The sequence below is a fragment of the Rhipicephalus microplus genome, chromosome 6 (genome assembly GCF_043290135.1).
Source record: "Rhipicephalus microplus isolate Deutch F79 chromosome 6, USDA_Rmic, whole genome shotgun sequence".
Classification (NCBI taxonomy): Eukaryota; Metazoa; Arthropoda; class Arachnida; order Ixodida; family Ixodidae; genus Rhipicephalus; species Rhipicephalus microplus.
In genome coordinates this window covers 141,506,552-141,529,081 of record NC_134705.1, presented here as the reverse complement: position 1 = coordinate 141,529,081, position 22,530 = coordinate 141,506,552, and the positions used below count along the sequence as shown (strand labels likewise).

The 22,530-nt window shown below is 43.5% G+C and overlaps 1 protein-coding gene and 1 long non-coding RNA gene across 6 annotated transcripts in view; one reads left to right on the top strand and one right to left on the bottom strand.

Moving 5' to 3' along the window:
• Positions 1 to 22,530, bottom strand: part of LOC119167288 (glucoside xylosyltransferase 1) — a 38,758-nt gene that overhangs the window by 13,480 nt on the left and 2,748 nt on the right. For 2 of the 4 annotated variants that reach the window (XM_075866756.1, XM_075866757.1), the window contains exons 2-5: positions 14,915 to 15,123; positions 12,151 to 12,298; positions 8,439 to 8,570; positions 3,959 to 4,012 (exon numbers count right to left, since the gene is read on the bottom strand). In XM_075866756.1, the coding sequence (XP_075722871.1) occupies positions 3,959 to 4,012; positions 8,439 to 8,570; positions 12,151 to 12,298; positions 14,915 to 15,123 (543 nt within the window). Of the gene's footprint in view, positions 1 to 3,958; positions 4,013 to 8,438; positions 8,571 to 12,150; positions 12,299 to 14,914; positions 15,124 to 18,077; positions 18,253 to 22,530 lie in introns of those variants that run through there. The other 2 variants (XM_075866758.1, XM_075866759.1) reach the window with 2 other exon arrangements.
• Positions 1,225 to 21,347, top strand: LOC119167289 (uncharacterized). 2 transcript variants are annotated; one of them, XR_012884319.1, is made up of 5 exons: positions 1,225 to 1,358; positions 8,519 to 8,693; positions 14,464 to 14,658; positions 19,806 to 19,909; positions 21,221 to 21,347. It is a non-coding gene; the product is annotated as an uncharacterized LOC119167289 (long non-coding RNA). The 2 variants fall into 2 exon arrangements; XR_012884318.1 differs by lacking the exon at positions 14,464 to 14,658 and having other exon boundaries at positions 1,258 to 1,358.

Below are 22,530 nucleotides of genomic sequence, written 5' to 3'. Positions count from 1 at the left end.
CGCCGCTTTGGATTTCTGTCCACTGTTGCCAGCACCTTGGCAGTAGGTGCGAGGGAAGGCGCGAGACGCAAGCATGTGGCACGAGACGTGAGGCGCGAGCATGCCCAGGGGGGTTGCCGACGCCAGCGCCGAGGCCGGATTTGCGAGTAGACGTGCAACTATAAAATGCTCCACATTAGAATATAACCCTCACCGCAATCTCAACTCAGTAAAGCTGCACAGGTAGCCGGCGCCGCTTACAAACTCTATTGTATCCCAATCCATACTTACTCTCCAAAATCGACCTTGACAAGTACCCATCACACACATGTAGGCTATGCAACACTAATCTAGCTACACTCTATCATATAGCATGAGAGCGCCAGAGAAACACATTTAAACCGATGTTTCCAAGGGTTTAGGTAGAGATGAGTGGGAGGCGGCCCTGCCCAGCTCGGACCGCGGGGTCCAAGGGGCTCTAGTGGCCCAAGCAAGGGATGGGGCGCAAGCCAATGGGGTCTCAGACTAGGGACTCCACCCATTGCTCGTTAGGTGTAATCAAGTTTTTCATCATCATCATCCAAACAAGCGTTTCTCTTGTAATTGTTTTCGAATGCCTCATTGAGCATGAAAAGACAGTTTATGCATCTCACTAAAACTTCGAGTTATGACGCGGTAGCGTTCAAGAGCCTGTGTCAAAGCATTACGGTGACGACGTCGGTCGGGGCTGTTGGTTGCGGCAATAAATTGGCACTCTCTGTGAGCCTAAAGGGTCGATGCATACAAGAATATAAATCAGTCCTCAGTCTGCCATTTGCTTCAGATATCCAGGGCCCCAGTCACGTATTTTAGCACAGAACTATGCAAGAGCTTGAACCTTCTCTGCAAAAACAAATTCTTACATGGTTGTAGCGTTGAGCAAGAAGCTAGATCAACAGATGTCTCAGCCGCATACTCGTAGTAGACGTCGGCTCACAGACACGTATAAAAAGTAGTTGCATGAAAGACTGATCAGGTGATATGTGGGGTTTAACGTCCTAAAGTTGCGTGAAAGCTGTCAGCTAACTTTAAATGGTTAGGCTATAAGTCATCCTCAACATGATCAGCCATAGTATCTAGAAGTGTGCATTGCCGACCAGTTATTGCCTTGCACAAATGTAATACATAGACACTTCGCAATCGTATTGAAGTATGCGTATTAGAAAGTCTCACAAACGCCGTGGTCACGTGTGCATGCATTCTTTCTGTCGCGAGATCGTTCAAATATTTATTCAAGTTCACCAAATTACGACAAGCGAATAAGACGACGATACGAACGGGGCCTGACAATGCTGCCACATGGCTTCCATACAGGCCTACCCTAAGCATCCTCAATCGTGGTAAGCCTCTATCCTCACGCACTCTAACACATGTGACAGTCGCGATATTATTCTAAATTGCTACTTTTCACATTGATTATGAACTTGTTTATTTTGAAATCATACTGACCTCAAGTCACTTGCTCTACTGATTAGCACTCAAAAATTTTACTGTTTATATCACACTTATGGTGAGAACGTCCGCGTTTTTTTCCGTCAGTGAAATGGAATGTGTTCTACATTTAGGAAAGTGTATTTCAAACGCCTCAAGATGCGCTGCTTGTGTCGTGAGGCCATGCGTCAGCTGTACTTCACAACAACTTTCAAAGTTAGTTAGCAATAACAAGTCTTCCGAAACCCGAATCAGCACCATTGACCTTTCACATAGAAGCACTTGTGTCAGGAACAACTGGACATGAACAATTGTTCCTGGTCTGTTGAATAAATACTTCTTAGAAAGACATATCACCTGCCAAAATTTGTTTACTAAAATGCTAATCAGGCGTCAATACGTAGTAAATTTTGTTGTTTACTAAATTCGTATAATGGTATGCACCGAGCAGATAAATAATCTGTTATTTCGAAAGAACAATAGTTTTTGTCCCATTTTTCTTGAAGCAAAAGGCTGTGGCTGAAAGTGTCAACTCCTCACGAATAAAGCCTGCAAAAGTTTCCAAATTTCACAGCTTGTCATTGGCTTCTACGCTGCAGAGTATACACCATTGTAAAAAAAGTCCTTGTGAAGGACATCACCGCCATCCCGAAAGATCTCTATAGTGAAACAAATGGTATCAGTATCAAGTATATTTAGCATGATTTACTAAATAACACTCTTGTTCAACTGCACGTTGAGTCAAGTGGGCTGTGATGTGAAGAAAATTTTTAATAATCACTGTTTTATCGCATAAAAGCCAAGACCAAGTTTGGACCAGAAAAAAAACAAAGCAAATGTAATAACTATATCAAGCAGAACAACGCTCGAGGAATGAGAAGCGTATGTACACTTTGTTTTTTTGGTGTTTAACGTGTTTACCTAGTTTATTTCACTCAGCACAAGAAAACGGTTCGTTTCATCTCACACTGAAAATAATGGTATTGAAAAAGATACTAAAGTAATTATGGGGAAACATCTGATACAGTGAGAATATTGCTCTTCTAACAAGAACTTCGCTCTGTTCAGTCGGACTATCACAAATTAGGTGGCCTGCTCTGCTGCAAACAGTGATGCGTGTGGACCAAAATGAGATATATCAGAAATGTGTGCTTTTCAGTCATGATTTTCAACTTCGGCATGATAATCTACGATTACGGATCCTTTCTACTAATGTGGAGATGGAAGCCAGCAACGCATCGGCTATGGCAAACACAAATAATTATCAAGAGACAATAGGATAGGGCGTGTTGGTATAACATGATAAACAGAAGGCAGTTACCACTTGCCGAGTGCGCGCTATTTTATTTTGCATCAAGAAAAAAGTGCTTCCAGAAAAAGTTTGTCGCATATTTGGTGAGTTTACGCCATCACAATGACACGGGTCAAGGATATGCAAGGTCTTGAGGGCAGACTTGCAGAGACAAGTACGGCTCTACAATGAGTACTTATGTGCTGTCGTACAGATCTCCAGCACACCTGTTAACGCTGCGAAGAATCTGCGAGAACTTCGCCGGCATATTTACATGTCAAACAAGTTCCTCTGGAAGACTAAGCTCCTTCGGCTCCGCAACCTAGCGCCCACGCGACAGCAACCGCCGAAGTGGCCGATCTACAATCAAGAAGACTTGGACTTGCCCCAGCATGTCTCTAAAGGGCTTTCGTTGGGACCGGAGTTCGCGGTGGAGCCTAAGCGTTCCCCGCACGACCTTTTGGCTACCGTTCGAATATTCCCTCGGTGTGCTCCACCAGAAGAGCAAGACCGCTGCTTAGCGGACGGCGTAGATGTCCTAAGTCGGTGTATGGCGAGCCTTTCGACTCTTCTGGTAAAACGCTTTGTAGATTTTATGAAAGAGCAAACATTATGTGTGTTACCTGATGACAGGGAGGGAAGCTTTGCCGTAATGCGCCTTAAAAAGTACTGGGAAAAAGCTTGTCGCATGGTTTAGGCCCTTTTTAACTGTCATGCTGAAGTGTCGACGAAAAAGGTCAAAAGTAGATCTAAGAGCCTGCTTCGCAAGTTAAACCTTGTAAATGTCCATAAGAATATGTCAGAAGCCAAGGAAGATTTCCTTGAAGCATTCTTCCGTGCGAAAACGCATTAGTCGACATGCCTTTTAGGCTAATTGTATCTGAAAATAATACCTGACAAAAATGTATTGCGCTCTATCTGCAGAAAATCTTGAAATACCTAGAAGCGAACGATCCATTTCTGGTAAAAAGTTCATGTGAAGTCCAGGAGTTTATTTCGTCGCGTTGGAATAAGACACTATTCGCCTTCTCTGTAGATGTCAAGGACCTGTACTATTCTATTCCGCATGACTCAGTGTTACAATGCATTGGACAATATATAGATGAGTATGGAGCCTCAAAATTCCAGACACAGTCTGGCGTCAGCGTCAGTGAGTTTTTAGAGCTTTTAAGGTTTTACCTTCAGTCGACGTACATCCTATGAAATGGAAAACCTCACCTTCAAAAATCTGGTATCAGTATTGTATCTTGCATCACTTCCATCGTCAGTGACCTATTTTTAGGCAAATGAAACAGATACATGTGGAAAGTTTTTACTAACACGAATGTGACGCACGTTTCCAGATACGTAGATGATTTTTTAATTTTTATGGACACTGATGGTGCATCGTATAAAATTGATGCTCTTACAGTTTTAGACCTCATGCGAAATGGTTTTAAACATTTTGAGCTTACTCATGAACTTTCTGAGAATTGTGAAATCAGGTTCCTTGACTTTAAGCTATTCCTGAATAATGGACGCACTTGCTGGATGTATCAACCCAGCAGAAATAAGCTTGTTTTGCCATTTAATTCCGCGCATTCTAAAGCAAGGTACCACAAAATCTTGCTTCGTGAATGCCTTGCGAAAATTCTGTGTGCACAAGAATACAGAAGGCTTTGTTGAGCGATCTTCAAGACTGACGTCGGCTGGTTACCCGGACCACGCGCAAGTTTCCGTTGCCGAAGGTCTGCTGCGTGAACTTAAGGCCAAAGGGACCGATAATGCAGTCCCACTTGTCACAGCTAGTCAGGCTTTCGCCATGGTTCCGTATATACACAAAATAGCGCACAATCTTAAGAAAGTGGCACAGCGAGTGAATGTGAAGGTGGTCTTTACGGCCCCTCAGAAATTGAGTCGCCTGTGCAAGCTGTCCGTTCCTCCGTCCAGACCCATCCTCGGTTGCTGTACAAAACATGTAAATAAATTCAGAGATTGCATCTGTAATGTGGTGTATCAGCTGCTGTTATCGTGTGGAAGGTATTACGTTGGTCAAACTGGGCGTTGTATAACGACCTGTTTGGCTGAGGGAACATCTGTACAATGTGGATCACTATAAACAAGGATGGCTGTCCGTTAACTGCACCAAGTGTGGCTGCCGGCTAGTGTTTCCAGAGTGCACTATTGTTGCTAGATGCAGGGATCGCACAATACGCGAGATCATAGAGGCAGAAAAGATTGCTCATTGAAAGATGCTTGTGTTAGCACCCCTTCTGTCGCACTCACCGATAAGGAAAAGTTGTTCCTTCGCTTGTAAGTGTGATGTGCTTATCCGTTGTCATTGTGTTTCGCGCATGACTATTGCGACTGGTAACTGTATAAAAGCGAAGACCTTCGCAAGAAATAAATTGTTGGCAGTTCAGCGCTCTGTCTCGTCTCTTCTGCTGTCCCCTCCTGCCCTGTCGTTTGCGCTGGTAAGCACTCTTTAATAAATAATTGATAGCCTGAAAAGATATTGGTAAGCCAAAGAACGAAATTAAGGAGATGTCCTGGAGAATCGACGTAGCCAGTCAAGCTGTAGACACATTGGTGAGCATTGTTTTCTACTAGAAAAAGCTGGTCTGGCTGCGTCACTACCGGTTGTCTCAATCATGTTAGCCTGTTTCATCTCTGCCCTTATTTCATTTTGGCTACTTCTCACAACAACTGGACTGAACACCTTCGCCAATGAAAAGAAGTGACGAAATATTACTGCACAATTGGAAGCACTGCACATGCAAAAAAAATCAATGGCGACACTTTGACTCAGGCGTACGCTTAGTGTGGAAAAAAAATTATAACGACCAAAGTTAACACAGCCAAAATTACAGGCCACCAAGAAACGTGGAGCTCACTTATGAAATATACTTGGTCCTTGGCGCTCACACGGACACAACTAAAATTTTCCTAAACTGAACTCACTCGGACTCATACTCACCAAAATATTGCTCACTCGGACTCAATCGGACTCACGGCTTCATTCGAGTTGAAGAGAGTCGGCTGATGTGCCCCTCAAGAAATGTCCAGCCTTTTAGATCTAAGCATCTTTGAACTGAAACTCCATCGCCTCGCTAAACAGCTGTTCTACGTCGCGACTATTATTGTACCTTCAAATACAACCTATCTGGGGTATATCCCACTGATTTTTCAATAAAAATTTTCGGACAATATTATTAAAGCGTGTGACGAAGACAATTTATTTGATGGAGAACTTCCCATGAAAGAGTTAGCGGAGGGAGGGAAGCTAAGCCTTCTCCCCCCTCCCAGTTACTCTCGTCTCTCTCCAATAGATATCGAGCTGGCGTCAGAGCGCCATCGCGCTGTTAGAGTAGACGTAAGTATAAACAAAGAACCAACGCAAGGCTGCTAGTAACGCTTAAGCTGAGTGTTATCGCCACAAGACGGCAAGAAAAAAAACGTGGAGCTCAATCCGACTCCAGAAATAAGCTTTGCGCATAGGGCTCACTAGGATTAACACACCAGAGCTTTCCACACTTGGACTCAGACGCACTAGCATTTTCTCCAACCTCGAGGAGGAGGTAAGTTTATTTACAGAAAGGCAGAGAGGTCGGCCAGAGCGATAGCTCGCTCCAGCCTGCTACTCTACACTTGGGGAAGGGAAAGGGGAAAAGAAACATTAATGAATGACGATGGTGAGATATAGAGGTGAGTATGTAATGTTCTTTCTAGCTGAGACACATTTTATAGCCGCGCACATAGTCCAGTTGTTTCCAAAAAGGTTATAACTGCTCTCGTGACCGCAGTTGCACTGTTGGTGTCTGGCCAAAGGCCCAACAATGTCTCATCAGTTAATGACCTACTGCGATATAGTTCAGTAGAAGAAATCAGTGTTTGTCGTTAGCGTGCGTATGCTGGGCAGACACAATATATGTGCTCAAGTGTTTCTGGCACATCACAGTGTTCACAATTAGGACCGGTGTCACTGCAACCGATGATATGTGCATAACGTCTGGTGTACGCTACACCAAGACGAATGCGGTGGATCATACTTGTGAGTTGCCGTTTCAATTTAGGGGGCATGCGGAACCTCATTTTCGGGTCCCTTTGTGAAGTCGTTGGTGTCGCCATTCCGGTTTGGTCCAGTGCTGAAGTGTGTAGCTGCGCATGACGCAGCGAAGCAGGGCGTTCGTGTCAGCTTGTGAAAACGCAGTGCGTACTTCAGGGGCACTGCTTAAGTCATTTTTAGCTTCAGCGTCTGCCTCTTCGTTTCCCATCACGCCGCAATGAGCGGGAATCCACCGGAAAGTTATAAGATGACCATTTGTCGAAGCAACGTGAATAATTTCTGTGATTTCTATTGCCAAGCTGTAATACAAACCTTACTTCGTGATGCAATTAATGGTTTGCAAAGCGGGTTTGGCATCACAGAAACTCGTCCAGGCTCGAGGTCGCTCTCCGTAAATAAATATTATTGCCTCCCGGATAGCGAGAAGCTCTGCGGCAGTTGATGTGGTTTTATGGTCCACTTTGAATCGTCGAGCGATATCCATGTCTGGGATGACAAAGGCTGCGGCGGAGGTGTTTGGCGTAGTGGATCCGTCGGTGTACACGTGCGGAGAATCACTGTACGTTGTATAAATGTGCTATAGGGTCAGTTGTCTGAGGCCAACAGAAGAAATGAGCGACTTCTTCGTAATTTTAGGTATTGTAAAGAAAACAGGTGGTTCAGGCAGGACCCATGGAGGCACTGCAGGGGCATTTGGCGGAGAAAACCTTGATGGTATAATATTTTCATGCCGCGATATTACTCTTGAGAAACTGCAACCTGGGTGATTGGCGGGTAGTACTGACAGTGGGTGCTGTCTGTGTCTGCTCAGCAATCGGAGGTGAACTCTAAGTGGCTCGCAGAGCATGTTTATGCTGATGGGACAAGCCCGAGCCTCTGCGATTGTCCCATTTGTTGAAGTACAGCGCGGTAGACCCAAGCATCTTCGTAAGCATTGAGCTTGAACACTCTCTAGCGTCTTCACACAACTAGGTCTCATATTGGAGAGCACCGGCATGTTGTATCGAATGTATCCCATGAATAGAGCATTGTGCAGTTGAAGTAGCGATGATTCTGATGGGCCCCATCTTGTTCCTGCTACGTAGCGAAGAACGAGAGCAAAGCTCTTCAATTTAGATTTAGGTACTGCGACATGCCCCGATCACTACTATAAGGATGCGTATGGTATCTTGGAGGAAGAATTAACAGTACACATGGAATGCGCGCCGATGAGCACAGAATCCTGAATGAGCGAGACAACAACGTAATCCCGTGGCCACAGAGCATGCAACCGCAGCCATTGGTCCTCTTAAAAGCGTGGCGGCTTGAGCTGGGTGGTATGACATGACTAATGTTATAGCGCGATTTCAGAACGACGGCAATGAGACAAGAAGGCAAGCGCTACCACCGACCATTGTGATAACATTAGCTCAGAACGACAACAAAGAGACAAGAAGAAGACAAGTGCTCGTCTTCCTCTTGTCCCTTTGTTGTCGTTCTGAGCTCTCGCTATAACAATCACCAGTGGTTCCCCTCTCGAAGGGCTTCAAACTGTAACTCTTCCTTTTCGTTCAAAAATTTAGTGCACTTATGATTGAATCATTTAAAACTGCAAGAAATGCGGTAGCACTAGATTCTAGCCTCTATTAAATATAAGAATGCATGCGTACATACCGATAAAAAGAGCCTCTGCGTTGCACAAGGCCTGAACATGGCCCACCAATGGTAATAATTCTTCTTGGGGAACCACACAGACACCACATCGCAGCTGACACGCATCTTGACGTGATCTGGCCAAGAAGCGTACTGGCGGAACAACGGGATTGGTATGTGGAGGAAAAACAAAGAGACCATGAAAAGTCAAGACATACATACTCATTGTACTGTATTCAGAAGTCTTAATTCTTCCACTGCCGTCGACCATGGCACGTGAGTGAAATTTATCTTACAGTGCCGACAGCCCCATTCCTCTAATGAAATTTCACTTTGCAGCGATAATGAAGGACCAAACTAAAGGGATGTGATAAGGGGCGGGAGTGGGGAATGCAGCATCACTGGTTGAATAAAGCTGACAGTGAAAGGGCCTCTGTTGCCTGGAACGCTCACCTTGTCTTGTCTTGAGGATAGCGCAGCTAACTTCTTTTAACTCTTTCAATCGTCACTCGACTGAAAGATTTAGTTATGTGTCTAAATACGCCGTCTTAACACATCCAGAGCATACTTAGATGCAATGAGACATAGTAGCGAAAAAGGGGTGGGGGACTGGATATACCCTTGAGCACGTTTCTTGCATTGTAACTAAGGGATCAGAATGTCTACCAAATGTGTTGGCATCGCCTCTGTACAGGGTCAGGTACTTGAACGACAGGACGAAACCGAAACCATTCGGGTTGAATAAAATACTAGGTTCATGGCCATCCAAAACAAACGGCAAAGCAATGAAGGTGCTGCAACACTTCTTCGTAGAAACGAAGATTTGTGACGACTACTGAGCGGACAAAAGTTAAAAGTGAGCCTGTCTTCTACGCGTTTGTTCTGCCCATATAGGAGAACTTTTGCTCTCACCCATGTAGGACTGTATATATGTATATGTGCCATTGTTTTTTTCATATTTTTATTTGTACCAATTAAGTGGAAAGGGGTAGCCGTTGCCAAGTAACGGTGACAAACACTGCTTCGTTTATTTTCAATTTCAATAAAAAAAAACGAACCCGAAAACTTCAGTTCGAAAATGCCGGAACTTACCCCTATGTCGAAGAAACCTTCGCACAGCGAAAACCGGTCGCATCCTCACTCGCTCGCCAACCTCTTTTATGTTTTTATAATTTCTCTGTATGCCTGGTATGCCTTGATTCTGTTCAGTTTGGTTTTTGTTGAACTATTTTTTTTGCTTTATTTCGCTGCCGTTTCTTTTCTCCTTTCTTAACCCTGTTTCTCATAGCTCTTTTTCATTCCTATATTTGTCATTTTTTACTCTGTTTCGCTGCTGTTTTATTTGTCTCTTCTAGCTCTGTTTCTCTCAAGCTCTCTCTCATTCCTATGTTTATCACACCATCTCTCTATTTCTTGTGTGCTCCTTTCTTCATAGAGCTTCTCTCAAAATTACCTATAGGTAAGAAATATAGGGCTGGTAATCTGCTGGGTGCAAGGTAATGCCGGGATATGTGAGCTTCGATCTTGACTCGGATTTGTGCACCTCGAAAACACGTCTGGCTTTGCGTTAAAATGGTTGGTTTGTTACTAAAAGGGCACGTAATAAGCAATTATGCTTTTCCAGTGCAGAGAAATGTGTTCTAGTTAACGCTCAAAACTTCTGCGTCGATTTACAATTTTACGAAGCGTAAAAAGTAACCAACAGCCGCTAAATGTTGCAGGCAGATGACAAAGGCAGTGTTCCTTCCACCATTTTATGTCGTCTCTTTTCTTTCTTTCACCGTTTTGTTATGCCGTCAAAGTGAGTGGACCTTAATTTTAGAATATATTACTCTTATTCCCTAGTTAAAGTTTTGTTTTAAAGAAGCTTTATTAGCGCAGTGATATCCGCTCTCAAGCCAAATCCTAACTCAACACCAGACAACACAAACCACGCAGACACATACATACCACCATTCTCAGCGCTCCAGCTCTCCAAGCGTCCCCTTAAGCGCACAACAATGAAAGGTCAAATGGTCGAAATTTCCATAGCTCTCCACTACTGCGTATCTTATAATCATATAATGGTATTGGTGCGTAAAGCCACAGATCATATTTCTATCGTTATCACCTTTCTTCATCTTTTATCTATCTCTGACGGTGCGACCCTCCTGTGTGCACGCCTTACTTTTTTTGATAAAAAATTTCTTGAGGGAAGCAATGATTGTTATAACAAAAAATGGAAAGCAATAAAAAACGAGGCTAGGGGCTAACTATTTCGTATACAATAACTAGACGAAACAGCGGCGCAATAGACTAAGTGGCGTTTCCCCCCCCCCCCCCCCCCTTTTTGGCCAGACGACGCGTGATATATACTGTCCCACGCAGCTATAGATAATCTTCGAAGCGGTATATAGTGGACAACGCCTTCAACGTAGAAAAGAAACATCTGCCACTCCAAGGTTCCACAACTTGTGCCGATGGCCAATTGCAACGTTGCCAGTACGGGGACAAAGACATTAACTCACAGAAGCATGCAGCCTTCTCTCAATCCATCTTTTTGTCAGGAGCAACCAGTTGGCAATTTCGAACATGTCCTGACCTCTATTGATCGCAAACCTTTTTTTAACAAACTGGAGCTGTTTGTTGCCATTTGCTGCACGCTGAATTTTCTATATGTTTCGAACTTAGTGGGTGTGGTAATGTCGGGAAAAATTCAACTGTAATGCGGTCATTACGTTGTTCGCGAGGCGAACTTTACTGCCAGCGGAAACTCTGTTGCGCGTCTTCGGCTAGGATCCACAAGCGTCCCCTCCCGCTCGTACGCTCGCTAGCCTAGGATAAAGGGCCGGAGCACAGGCCGCCCACCATGTAGACTTGACGCAGCTTCTTCACTGATTCCTTTCTCATTCGTTTCTTGGCGCATTACTGAAGCCTACTTTGCGCTTTCTTTATTGGACGTAAGACTGAAGTCACTAGCCATCCTCAGTCATGTTGCATGTAGGGTATAGGAGCGTGCGCTTGCTACTCCAGAGCGGTTGTGAACGTTTCAAAGAACACCTGTAACATAAGCATCTGTTCACGTTAAACTGTTCCTCAGGGCATGGCTACGGCGAAAGAAAGTGCTCGAAAACTTCTGCCTTAAATTCCAGAACTGGAATTATGAAGTACCAATTCAGACGTAGGACAACTTTGTCTTACGTCTAAATAGGTATTTCATAATGTACATACTCAAGCACCCTACTTAAAAATAAATACCGACAGAAAGGCTGCAACGGGAAACAAGTATACAGCTTCATTATACCATAAATAGTTTGTGTTGTGTAACCTAACCAATGAAGGTCGCTGATCATTTACATGTTGTTTTATCACTCGACTCGGCTACTTCAGTGTGGGGCGAATCGAATCATCGACATGCCAATGTAGTTGGGAAAAAAAGATTGTACTGTGTGCCAGTGTTCTGCTTCCTGAATATGTTTCGCATGCCTGACGTGATTGATGCTCTTGTATTACAAGGAAGTCTAAGCCTACCTGAGGCCTTGTCGGGAGTACAACAGTTAGCCGTCGTGAATCGATGAAGCTGAGCGAGGAAACAGAACGGCACAAATGAGCGAAAAGAGTGCCTTACAATCGCTGATTTACTGAAAACGCTACCGCGAAATTCCTGGACATCGTTCGGTATACATTATATAGAGAACTCCCGTTAAAAGCTCACGTGTGTAGAAGAATTGGTCGGTCATCTGTACACGCTTACCTCGTTTCGCATCTTGTCCTTGTTATAATCATCTGCTATGACGATAAGGTGCAGTCTGGTCGTGGAGTAGGCTACGGCTGACTTGACAGCCACGAGGCCCAGATCAAAATGGTTCTCGCATATAACGTACACCAGCGTCATTTTCTCACTGTGAAGGAAGTGGAGTTGGAGAAACGTAAGGTTATCGTCTAAATGAAATGGGTAAGGTATGTGAAAGCGATGCGTACATTTACATAACCTAACATGTCCCGCAATGCAGCTTGACAAGGTTGGGGGTAATCATACATAATGATACCGAGTGAAAGAACGATGTACGAGACAACAGAGAAAGAAGGGAACGCTTCGTATTGTTTGTGACTCATGTAACCCGTAATGTAGCATAGTCCAACGTGGTTGTTAACAAACAGCGCGCCATGTTTAAGATACTGCGCACGAGATTTCCCCGGTCTACCTATTACCAGTCGTAGTGAAATTGACAGACGCTGCGGCGGTACCTCCTTGGGACAATGCACGTTTCGCTTGAAGATGTTCATTGCATAAGTCTTGCAATTTATATGAGAATTGAACACTCAAGATAAACGAGGCAAAGTGGTCGACAATTATTTCAGCAAAACACGGCAAATTATATGAATGCGCTGTCCATTATTTGGGCTAACTAAAAGGCATGTTAAGTGACGTCACCTTTTTTTTCTCTGAAATTGGCTGCAGCTTCCCCTGAGTAGCCTATTCGCAGATAGTGCCAAATTTCGTGAAGGCTATTTGAGCAAAAATTCGTGGACAAACAAGAGGGTGGGAAAATCAGACGATACCACGTGACAGTTCACAATATACTGAGATAAAATTGGCATAGCTCCATTGTGAGAAAACTTCTGCGTGGCCGATGAAAGAATGTTTACTATATTTGGTATCCTTAGATGCCAAGTGCAGCAGGTATTTAAAATAGGGCTTTATGGGATTACATGTCTTGCCCACCAGTACCATTCTCGAGGACTTCATTGTTTTGTTTGTAGTTTTAGACCATGCCGTTAATGTCTAACAAGCCTACTAGGACGTTCTGCTGTCTCCTTGCGCCTATTTATATAGCACGCTTGGTATGAGTCAGCTTTAACACCGTTGCCATAACGTAGTCACGCCACCACTGTCATGCTCTACCAATGCTTTCCGCCACCTTAAGCATGGCCACCTCAAGTCTCCTGAAGCGACTGCACACGTAACACAGATGTCATTTTGAATAGTTCTTGATAACTTCTCTTTGCTAAAATTCACTATGAGACTAGTTGAAACGAATACCACCGTTATTAACCAATTTCTCGTTATTGGGGACTTCCCCATCTTTGTGTTACCAACTAACAGATGGGGCCGAATTTAAACAAAAAGATCTCATTCGTAGGTGCACATCCCCACAGGTCTGCTGGCTTGTAGAATTATGTGTTCCGCATTGTCATTGACGCAGCTATTCTCTGAAGAAAACGTTTAGCACATAATCAAGCTCTTGGCAGATGATTGTTTTTTGGTAGGATATCGGCGTCAAGGACTACCAGATATCAGGTTTTACGAACTCGAAGTTCTACAAAGCTCTAAAGCCTAGCCTAAAACACCCGTTATTACCGTCATGTCGTACTTTTGCAGTCTCCTTGGAACGAATTACAACGAAGATGTTTTGTTTTCACGGTTGCTTCATGACCTTCCTTGCTTAGTAATCTTATTTGTGGAGAAAACGTTGGTTCCCCTACCACTGATTAGTAGCTAGCACCTTTGCGTCTATCTTGCGTGTAGAATTACTCAGAGTAATCCCTGCCTCGTGCCGGGTAATAGTGACTCTGTGTACTGCCTTCATCTTCAGTTCACATGACTTCATTGATTGATGTGTGGGGTTTAACGTCCCAAAACCACGATATGATTATGAGAGACGCTGTAGAGGAGGGCTCCGGAAATTTCGACCACCTGGGGTTCTTTAACGTGCACCCAAATCTGAGTACACGGGCCTAAAACATTTCCGCCCCCATCGGAAATTTAGCCGCCGCAGCCGGGATTCAAACCCGCGACCTGCGGTTCAGCAGCCGAGTATTTTAGCCACTAGACCACCGCGGCGGGGCTCACATGACTTCATTCGACGTAGCAACTAGCCCAGGCTGTTACCCTTTAAAGTTACGAGGAGCCATGTTTGTCTGGCCCATGGACCCCTAAATGTCAATGTTAGGTGGAGGAAGCAGATGGTATGAACTTTATGGTACATTTTTTGTTGAATGACGTGGGCGTCAGCTGTTGCCCTTATTTGCAACTGTCTCACGAGTTCAGAACACCTCATTTCAGGTTTCTAGATAGCATTTTTTGCAGATAGGAATGGCCAATAGACCAACTAAATCGGCCAATAAACCTTTTCTACCACACTTACGTCCGAAGTATGAGAAGGAGGGAAATAGCAACTGCGTGATCTGGAACATCGACGATGATAAAATCTTGAACTGGTGCAAGACAGTGATATAAGACCCGGAATGAAATGCATTCGTGAGTTTGTGTTTTCTGAAAATGGCTTGTCTCTGTCAGGACAGGTGTGATCCATTGTAATTTTGTGTTCAAATTTTTTTCACGACTATTCGTCTATGCGTCTGTAGATTTCAATACAAGTGTTCTGAAGCAGTTGAATTAAGCAAAATCTGTATGGTATCTGCTGAGATTCTTTAAACGTATGGGAAGGAAGACAACTCGTCACTAAATTATAACTCAGATTGACGCTGTTTGAGCAGCGGTTACCGGTACTCACCTGGGTGGAGGCCTTACCAGCGCCACATTACTGAAGGCGGCAGATTCCTGAACTTCTTTTTCTGCCACGTCACGGAACTCAGGCCAGTTGACTTTCACGTGCACGTACCCCAGGCGGGTTACAAAAAGGCAGCTTAACACTCCTAGAATGCACAATGTGACTAATAGCTGCGAAAGGCGGACATCGGCCATAGTATTACTTGGTCCGCGCTGCAAAAAAAAAAAAAGACATATAGCCAGCGCTTTTCATTAGTCATGGCAAATATAAAGTGACCACAACAATAAACATTGCACATAAACACAAAAAACAAGGCACCAGCACATGATCAGGCTTCCCGTCTGATCTGCGCTGGTTTCCCCGATCATGCGCTGGTTTCGGTGGAGGAAAAGTTGCTTAGGACAATTAAACAGGGACGAGAAACACCAGTGAACTACGTGGCTAGTAGCCTACAGCGCGTGGCTGTGATTCCCTATCTACTTAGGATTTCTCACAATTTGAAAAAGATAGGTGATAAAGTAGACGTGAAGGTGGTTTTCTCTGCCCCAGAAAAGCTCTCAGCGCTCTGCGAACGGGTGAATGCGCAGTCCGCACGAAGGAGCTGCTGCACAATCACACATAGAAGGCTATTCGTAGCATGTGTGATAGCCGTCGTTTATTTGCTCCCGTTGTCACGCGGCAAAATGTATGTTGGGCGAACGGGCCGGTGCCTGAATGAGCGTTTAAAGGAGCATCATTACAATGTATACTCAGCTGTGCAAGGTCATTGATGCATCCATTGTACACCGGAATCCGAAATATGCACTATTTTTTTGCCAAACACTGTCAGCAGCCAACACGAGAGATTATGGAGGCCAATGAAATGCAAATGCTGGGTTATCGATGTATCAGCATGCTTTCGCTTGCTCTGACTAAAAAAGAAATCGAGTTTCTGGCTTTGACACAATACATCGTGAATTTTTGCTGAGCTGTGGCGTTGTAACCATATAATGAGACGATGGTTGTGTTGCTGTGATGCAATAGGTTGCGCCATTGCGCGGTGATGTTCTGTCGCGAGTATATATTTCAAGCGTTTTCGCTAACAAAATTTCAGTTGAAGTCAGCGTTCTTTCTGTCCTTGTCTCTTCTACTATAGTTACGTCGTAACTACTCGTAGTCTTGCGCTGTGCAAATATGTTGATTCTTGAGACGACACATGCTGGTGTGCCTAAAACAGGGCTTTTTGTTAGATTATGCGTTATTATATATGATGTCGAGGATTCTTGAATCATCATTTGCCTCCGAAATATAGCCTCTACTGTGAAAGAAGTTGTGGAGGTTATATTGCTAGCTGCAGTATATCCAACGCTACTTTCGCTAGTGCATCAGTTGTTTCATTTAGAGTTATGCCTCTTTGCCCAGGCACCCATATTAAACGTATCTTCGTTAAGTGATTAGGTACTATAAAATTGAATTCGTTTATTGCTTTCAAATCACCGCATTCTGTGAGTGCACTGCAGATCAATAAAGTGTCCTTTATTATTACGGCGTAATTTATTAATGCCAGTTTTCGAAGGGCTAATACTACACCTAAACCTTCTGCGATAAATATGGGTGTAAAATCTGGAATTCGGAGGCACAAGGACCAGCCGAGAACAGGGCAGAATAAACCGATACCACTCTTTTTATCTCTCTGTGAAGCGTTTGTCGGAATGATGACATTCGCTTGTATTCTCTGCAGGTAGTTTTGTAATGTAGTTCTTAACGTATTATTTGGTAGGTGTTTAGCACTGTTAGATAAGATGTCATAAACCTATATTTGAAGATAATTTGTTAGCACTATCAGACAAGATGTCATAAAAGTATATTTGAAGAAAGTTTTTTAGCGCTGTTAGACAAGATATCATAAAAGTATATTTGAAGATAATTTGTTGAGTTAGAAATCAGAATAACCTCCCTAACTTTTCCGGACAGTCCATACAAAGTTTACTTTAGATGTGTGAAATCTATGCCTGTGACAATAAAGAATAAGTCAAATTGCACAATGAAAACTGTTTTTTTACGCCTTAAAAGAGATTCAACTGCCTCTGATTATGTTTGCACAGCCAATATTCTAAATCTGGTGACGAGTGAGGGGATTCAAGCTGTCATATATAAAGCATTATTTGCTACAGATTTAGGTAGTCCTAAGTACATGCGCAGTGCCTGCTTCTCCAGAAGAACAATAGGACGTAGCTTATAGGCAAGTGCCCCGGAAGATAAAACACATCCTAATTCTACAACAGGTTAAACATACATGCGGTGTATTGATAATAACGTAGCTCGACGCATTCATGATTTGTTGCTTATCCTCCGTAATAAGTTAACTGCCCGAACAGCCCTTGTTGCAATATATTCCATACGGTTTCGCCATAAAAGAGAGTTGCCATGTATCACTCCTAGCCATTTCTTGCTTTGAAATAGGGGAATGATATCAGTTTTGTATGCGAGAGATATATTTACAGCGTATTTGTTATGAAAAACTAATAATGCGCACTTGTTCAGGTTTAGAGAGAGATGAAGAACGTCAAGCCAGTGTTCTATGTCAGAAAACCAGATATGCAAATTTTGATAGGAAGGGTGAATGTAATTAGCTGACGAAAAGGAGGGAATATCATTAGCATAGACATACGGGCGAACATTCTCATCATGAGATTGAGCTTAACAGAATATTGAATAGTACCGGCTACAGAACACAGGCACCTTGGGGAACTCAATTTTTCTGTTTATAAATACTTGATAAAACCCCGCTTTGCGAACAATAAAATTTTCTATTACCTAAAGATTCCGTAATTTTCGCTTGTAAATGATGCGGGGAAGTGATTTCTCTCAGACGAGGGGCTAGTACACTACATTCGATACTGTCATGCGCATTTGTGGTGTCCAGAGTAACTAGAGCTGCATATCACCCTTGACGCAATGCTTAAGCGACTTCATCAGGGCCTGGAGCAGCCGTCGGACGTGTCCTTATTACCTCTGAAACTTCCTTCATCAATATTTTGATGAAAATATTGCCTAAACATAGGATTGATATAAAAGGATAAATCTTAGACGAAAGGCGTGATTATAAAAGCTTCAGTTATTTTTTGCAGTGCACGCTTGGCAGTGACTCTCAAGGTGTGCAAAAATGAAGGTTGTGAACACTTACATTACTTGAAATTCACTTGATCACAGAAGAAGAGGGCTTTCTAGTAACAGATTCTGGAGCGGCGTCAAATCACCAGTTTCGTGTTGACAATATGAATACGCGCACAAGCACAAAGGAAAAAGTGTTCGCAGCCGGTTATTCCTGCAACGATCTCGCACATTGAACCGCTGAAAAATCTCAGTGAGAGTGGTTGACGTCAGCGTAGCCTCAACATTCAGCTTTTGCGGAAATGTCACATCGCGTTTAGTATAAAAGGTTAAACTGAATTGTTCGCGAGCATCGTAAATGACATTTCGAGAGAACGACGGTGGCCTTTTGACGAAGCTGTGAGAGTTAGGAACTCCTATAAGCAGGCTGATGTCTGTGCATTTAAACGCGGCAGATGTTTTTAGCTGAGAATTTGTGTATGAAGCGAGTGAACATGGCCACATGAAAAATAAAAATATTTAGTTACTCCCCGAACTTTCACATCATTCGATTTTTCATGATGGCTCATGTAGCGCAAACAACACAGGGCAAAGAGACACAACAAGAAGCTGTATCTCCTGCGCACGTCTGGTTTGTGGTTGTCTAAGCGATAATAGAACCAATAATAAAGTCATCATGGCGCAATCAAGGCCGAGTTGTCAACTTTGCAACATTATATCTGGGATAGCGTTCTCGCATAAGAAGCATTAAGGCTGTGGCACTCAAATCAGTGTTTGCCAGTACTTTAGCCAACAGGTGATATGGACCGCAAGGTATTCGCTCAAGTAGAACAACAGCCAACTCTCTTAGGTGTTGTGTGAAGAAAATGAGAGATTTACAGAGGAAAGCTTCAATGCTAGTTTTCAGCGGATTGCTACCGGCACAGAAGGAAATGCTGCGTGTCACTTAGGGAGCAGAGATGCATTTTGAAGTAAAAAAGCGGCACCTCTGGCTTTGTCTAAGGAAGGGCGGAAGAAGATAACGTATTAAAAATGGCGTAATACTGAAATAAACGGAAGAAGAACGATTTGTGCACTCTCAGGGCTGGATATAAACAGAGGTCAACGCTCCTCTACATAGGATGCCTTCACAGCTGGGTCAAGTTTATGTCTTTGAATGTTAGAAATTTAATTGTGGCGCTGCAGATGTGTGTGGACTCGCCCGTCTACCTCTTTGAATGATGTGACATTTGCCAATTGAGGCCGATCCTATCCAGTAGTGCGACGCAAGCAATATGCATACCTTTATAAGTATAACATGAAGGAGTGGATGGGTGGTACTCTTGTTATATAAATGAACGAGACACCGGCTAGTCCAGGATAAATTGTTATGATGAATATACATTGGTGAGAAAGGTGAAGCCAACGCAGAATGCTCACATTAACGTTCACCTTGTGCTCAAGTGTTCATTCCTGCCGTATTTAAACTAGCAAGAAACGGTGAGCAGACAATCTAAGATGTGAAGCTGGTACTATTGAACCATTTCGGAACCATGGCGAAGATGTTAAGAAGAGCCTTCTGCCGAAGTAATGTGGTAGTTTATAGCCATGGTTTGAAGTGTAGTGACATGAGCCATAGGAGCACAAGAAAAACTTTTCGCACTAGTTAAAAGTATCAGCATGTGTTCAGAGCAGCAACTTATTTCAGGGTCAAAACATCACCGTACATACAGCATGGGCTCCGCAATTAGCTCTGGCAGTGCGCAACGTCATAGCTAATGCGGCAGTGGCCACGTTTTTAACATTGCTTATTGAATTTCAGGTTAATGTGTGCACATTGTAGACATTCGTCAAGTCTGGAGACCACATTACGGATGTATTGAGGAACAGGTGTCAGAAGCGATATGAAGAAAGAAGGCGTTGATGGTAAATATTTGTGCCATAACTGCGGTATGGATGATAGATAGTTTATTAGTCAGTTTTCAGACTCCAAACGTTCGTTTTCACCGGGTCGTTTCTTTCCGCAAACAGTAGACCAAATTCAGGAATTCTCTCCTTGAACAATGTGGCCCAAATGTAGAAAAGTATGAATATCTCGTTGATAAAAGATCTCTGACAGGCAGTGATGAAAACTGTTATAATTACTATCATCACAACGGTAACGCGGAGTATGAAGAATACATTGTCATATCCATACCATGCAATAAATTTTAGAAGTTTTCTGGTATTTCCTAGCACTTTCAGATCAAACGACTGAGAAACCATCAGTCGCAATCTAAGATATCTTCATAGAGGGTCTGTGATGTAGCGTCAGAACTGTAAAACTTGCAAAAGTGCCGCAATTTGTTCTTAATCCATTTTAGTTACTTCAGTAGCACGGCTTGTTGAATTGCAGGAGAAAGCCAAACTTGGTATCCATGTTTTTCGGGCGACTAAACATCTTGTTCATTTCGAAATGAAGATGTCAAAGTGTGTATTTCATGACCTTTTTCATTCCCCGCTTAGTCATAAAATCTTCTCCTTTCGACGTTTTGCCAAAATTCTGTTGCTTTTCGTCTTAGGCTTCACTAAAAGCAAGTCGTTCGTCGAGTGACTCACTGACCAGTTTCTTTTTGGTCGCGAACATGACCTCTGAAAACTTGTACGTCTAAGATAGCATCACAAAAACTCATTTTCAGATCTCGCAACCTTTTTCAACACGATCTACGCGAAGCAGTGTCTTGTTTTAAAAGTCAAGCAAAATAAAAAAAAGGAAGAACATAAACAATCTTTTTTACTATGAAGCCCGAGGATATGCGTTACTCGGACACCCAGTGATCCTTGTTGGCGGAATTCGCACTGATCCGTTGGCGGATACGTCAATGAGGCCAATGTTTGAAGTAAAAATGTAGCGTGTCACCGGCACGATTACAATTTGGTTAGGGAGATGTGCACGCTCACTGTGCAAAATGAGCAGTCTTTTTCGATGCGCTTAATCGACTGGCCGTTTCTCACGGCCGTTCAGATACGCGCTGTGGGTTTTTCCTTTCGTAAGATGTAGTTACGTAAATGTGGTACCGCAGCGCCGCCGTATAGGGGGCACAAAAAGGACACATGCTTGCTCAATGACGTGATCGTGCCCTTTCTTCGGCCTGGCTGGAATCAGCCTCTTGTTAGCGATGTTATGTTGATTGATGCCATAATTTCCTCACTTTTTCTCCTCAATATATAATTTTAGACCTTGTTTTCTCATTTTAGCCCAGGTTTGAGAGCTACGAGCCTTGCTATGGCCTGTATTCAGTGCTTTCTTCGAGCGTGATTTGGACGAACAGCCGGCCTCCTGAACTGATACGCAGTTGAAACTAGAGCATATACTTGTGCAATAAAGCACCATGTCATCGCTTATCCCTTTTCTTGATGTCTTTTTTCGTTATTCGCAATTTAAGTATTCCCTCATGGTATCCACCGACTGGCTTCAGCAAGTCAGTGGATACCTTGGTGGAGTTGGTGGATACAGTCAGTGGAGCTGGTCCTTGAAGTCTCAAGAGATGACACCGAGGGAAGAGTGAAGAGTTTGGAAGACTGTCTTCAAGTTAAGATGTGAACGAGAACAACTCGTCCGCGCTTTATCGCACATTGAGCAACATGTCGAGTCGATGGATATGAAAGGGCTTGAATTGTTCGTCGAAAATTGTGGAGCTCTTAAGCTTTGTCGTTAAGAGTTCAACGAGATAGCAACATCTTTTCTTTAGTGCTCACATCTACCGCCTGGTGCATACTTTTTCATTGTTTGATGTTGTTCGGGATGTTTAAATGGTGAGTTGCAACATTGAAATACATAAAGTTCAATGTGACCTGTGTCCATGAAGCTTTTGCATGAGATTGCCTTTTGTGTAATGGGTTGCAGCCTTTAGGCAGTGAGCGATTATGCGCGTGAAATGTTTTTGAACTTGCTATGCACCCACTAGGTGGTCTTAAGGAAACACGCACAGTAACGCGTGTGTCTTTACACGCAAGTGCGTTCTTATAGAGCGAACGAGACGGTGTAGGATGCTTAGTATTGCTTGCACAGCAAAACAGGTCTCATCTGTCCCAGCGATGGCAGCGCTCAAGGTCAGCGGCAGACGTGAGAAACTAATCATCCGAACTGTCGAACAGTCGAAGCGTCATGAGAGCTAACCGTCTGATGGAGCGGCGGAGGTAAGATGTAAGACCGGAAAACTGTACAGGTGTCTTTCATTTTCTGTGAGAGAAAAACAAATCAAGGCAGCAACCTCGTTATTATGCTTGAAATCAAAAGGTTGCGTGAGTTTGAAACACATTCGTTAGCAAGGACATGGGGCAAAGCGCCTACTATCACCTATTTATTCATGGGTAGAACCACTGAACAAACAGGAAATAGGATCACCAGGAACGTCAGCTGCGGTGGTGTAGCGGTTAAAGGGCTCGACTGCTCACCCAAGGGTCGTGGGTTTAGTTCCGGCCACGACGGCTGCACTTTGATGGAGGCTAAATGGTAGGGGCCTGTATACACTGTGCGATGTCGGTTGACGTTAAAGAATTGCCGG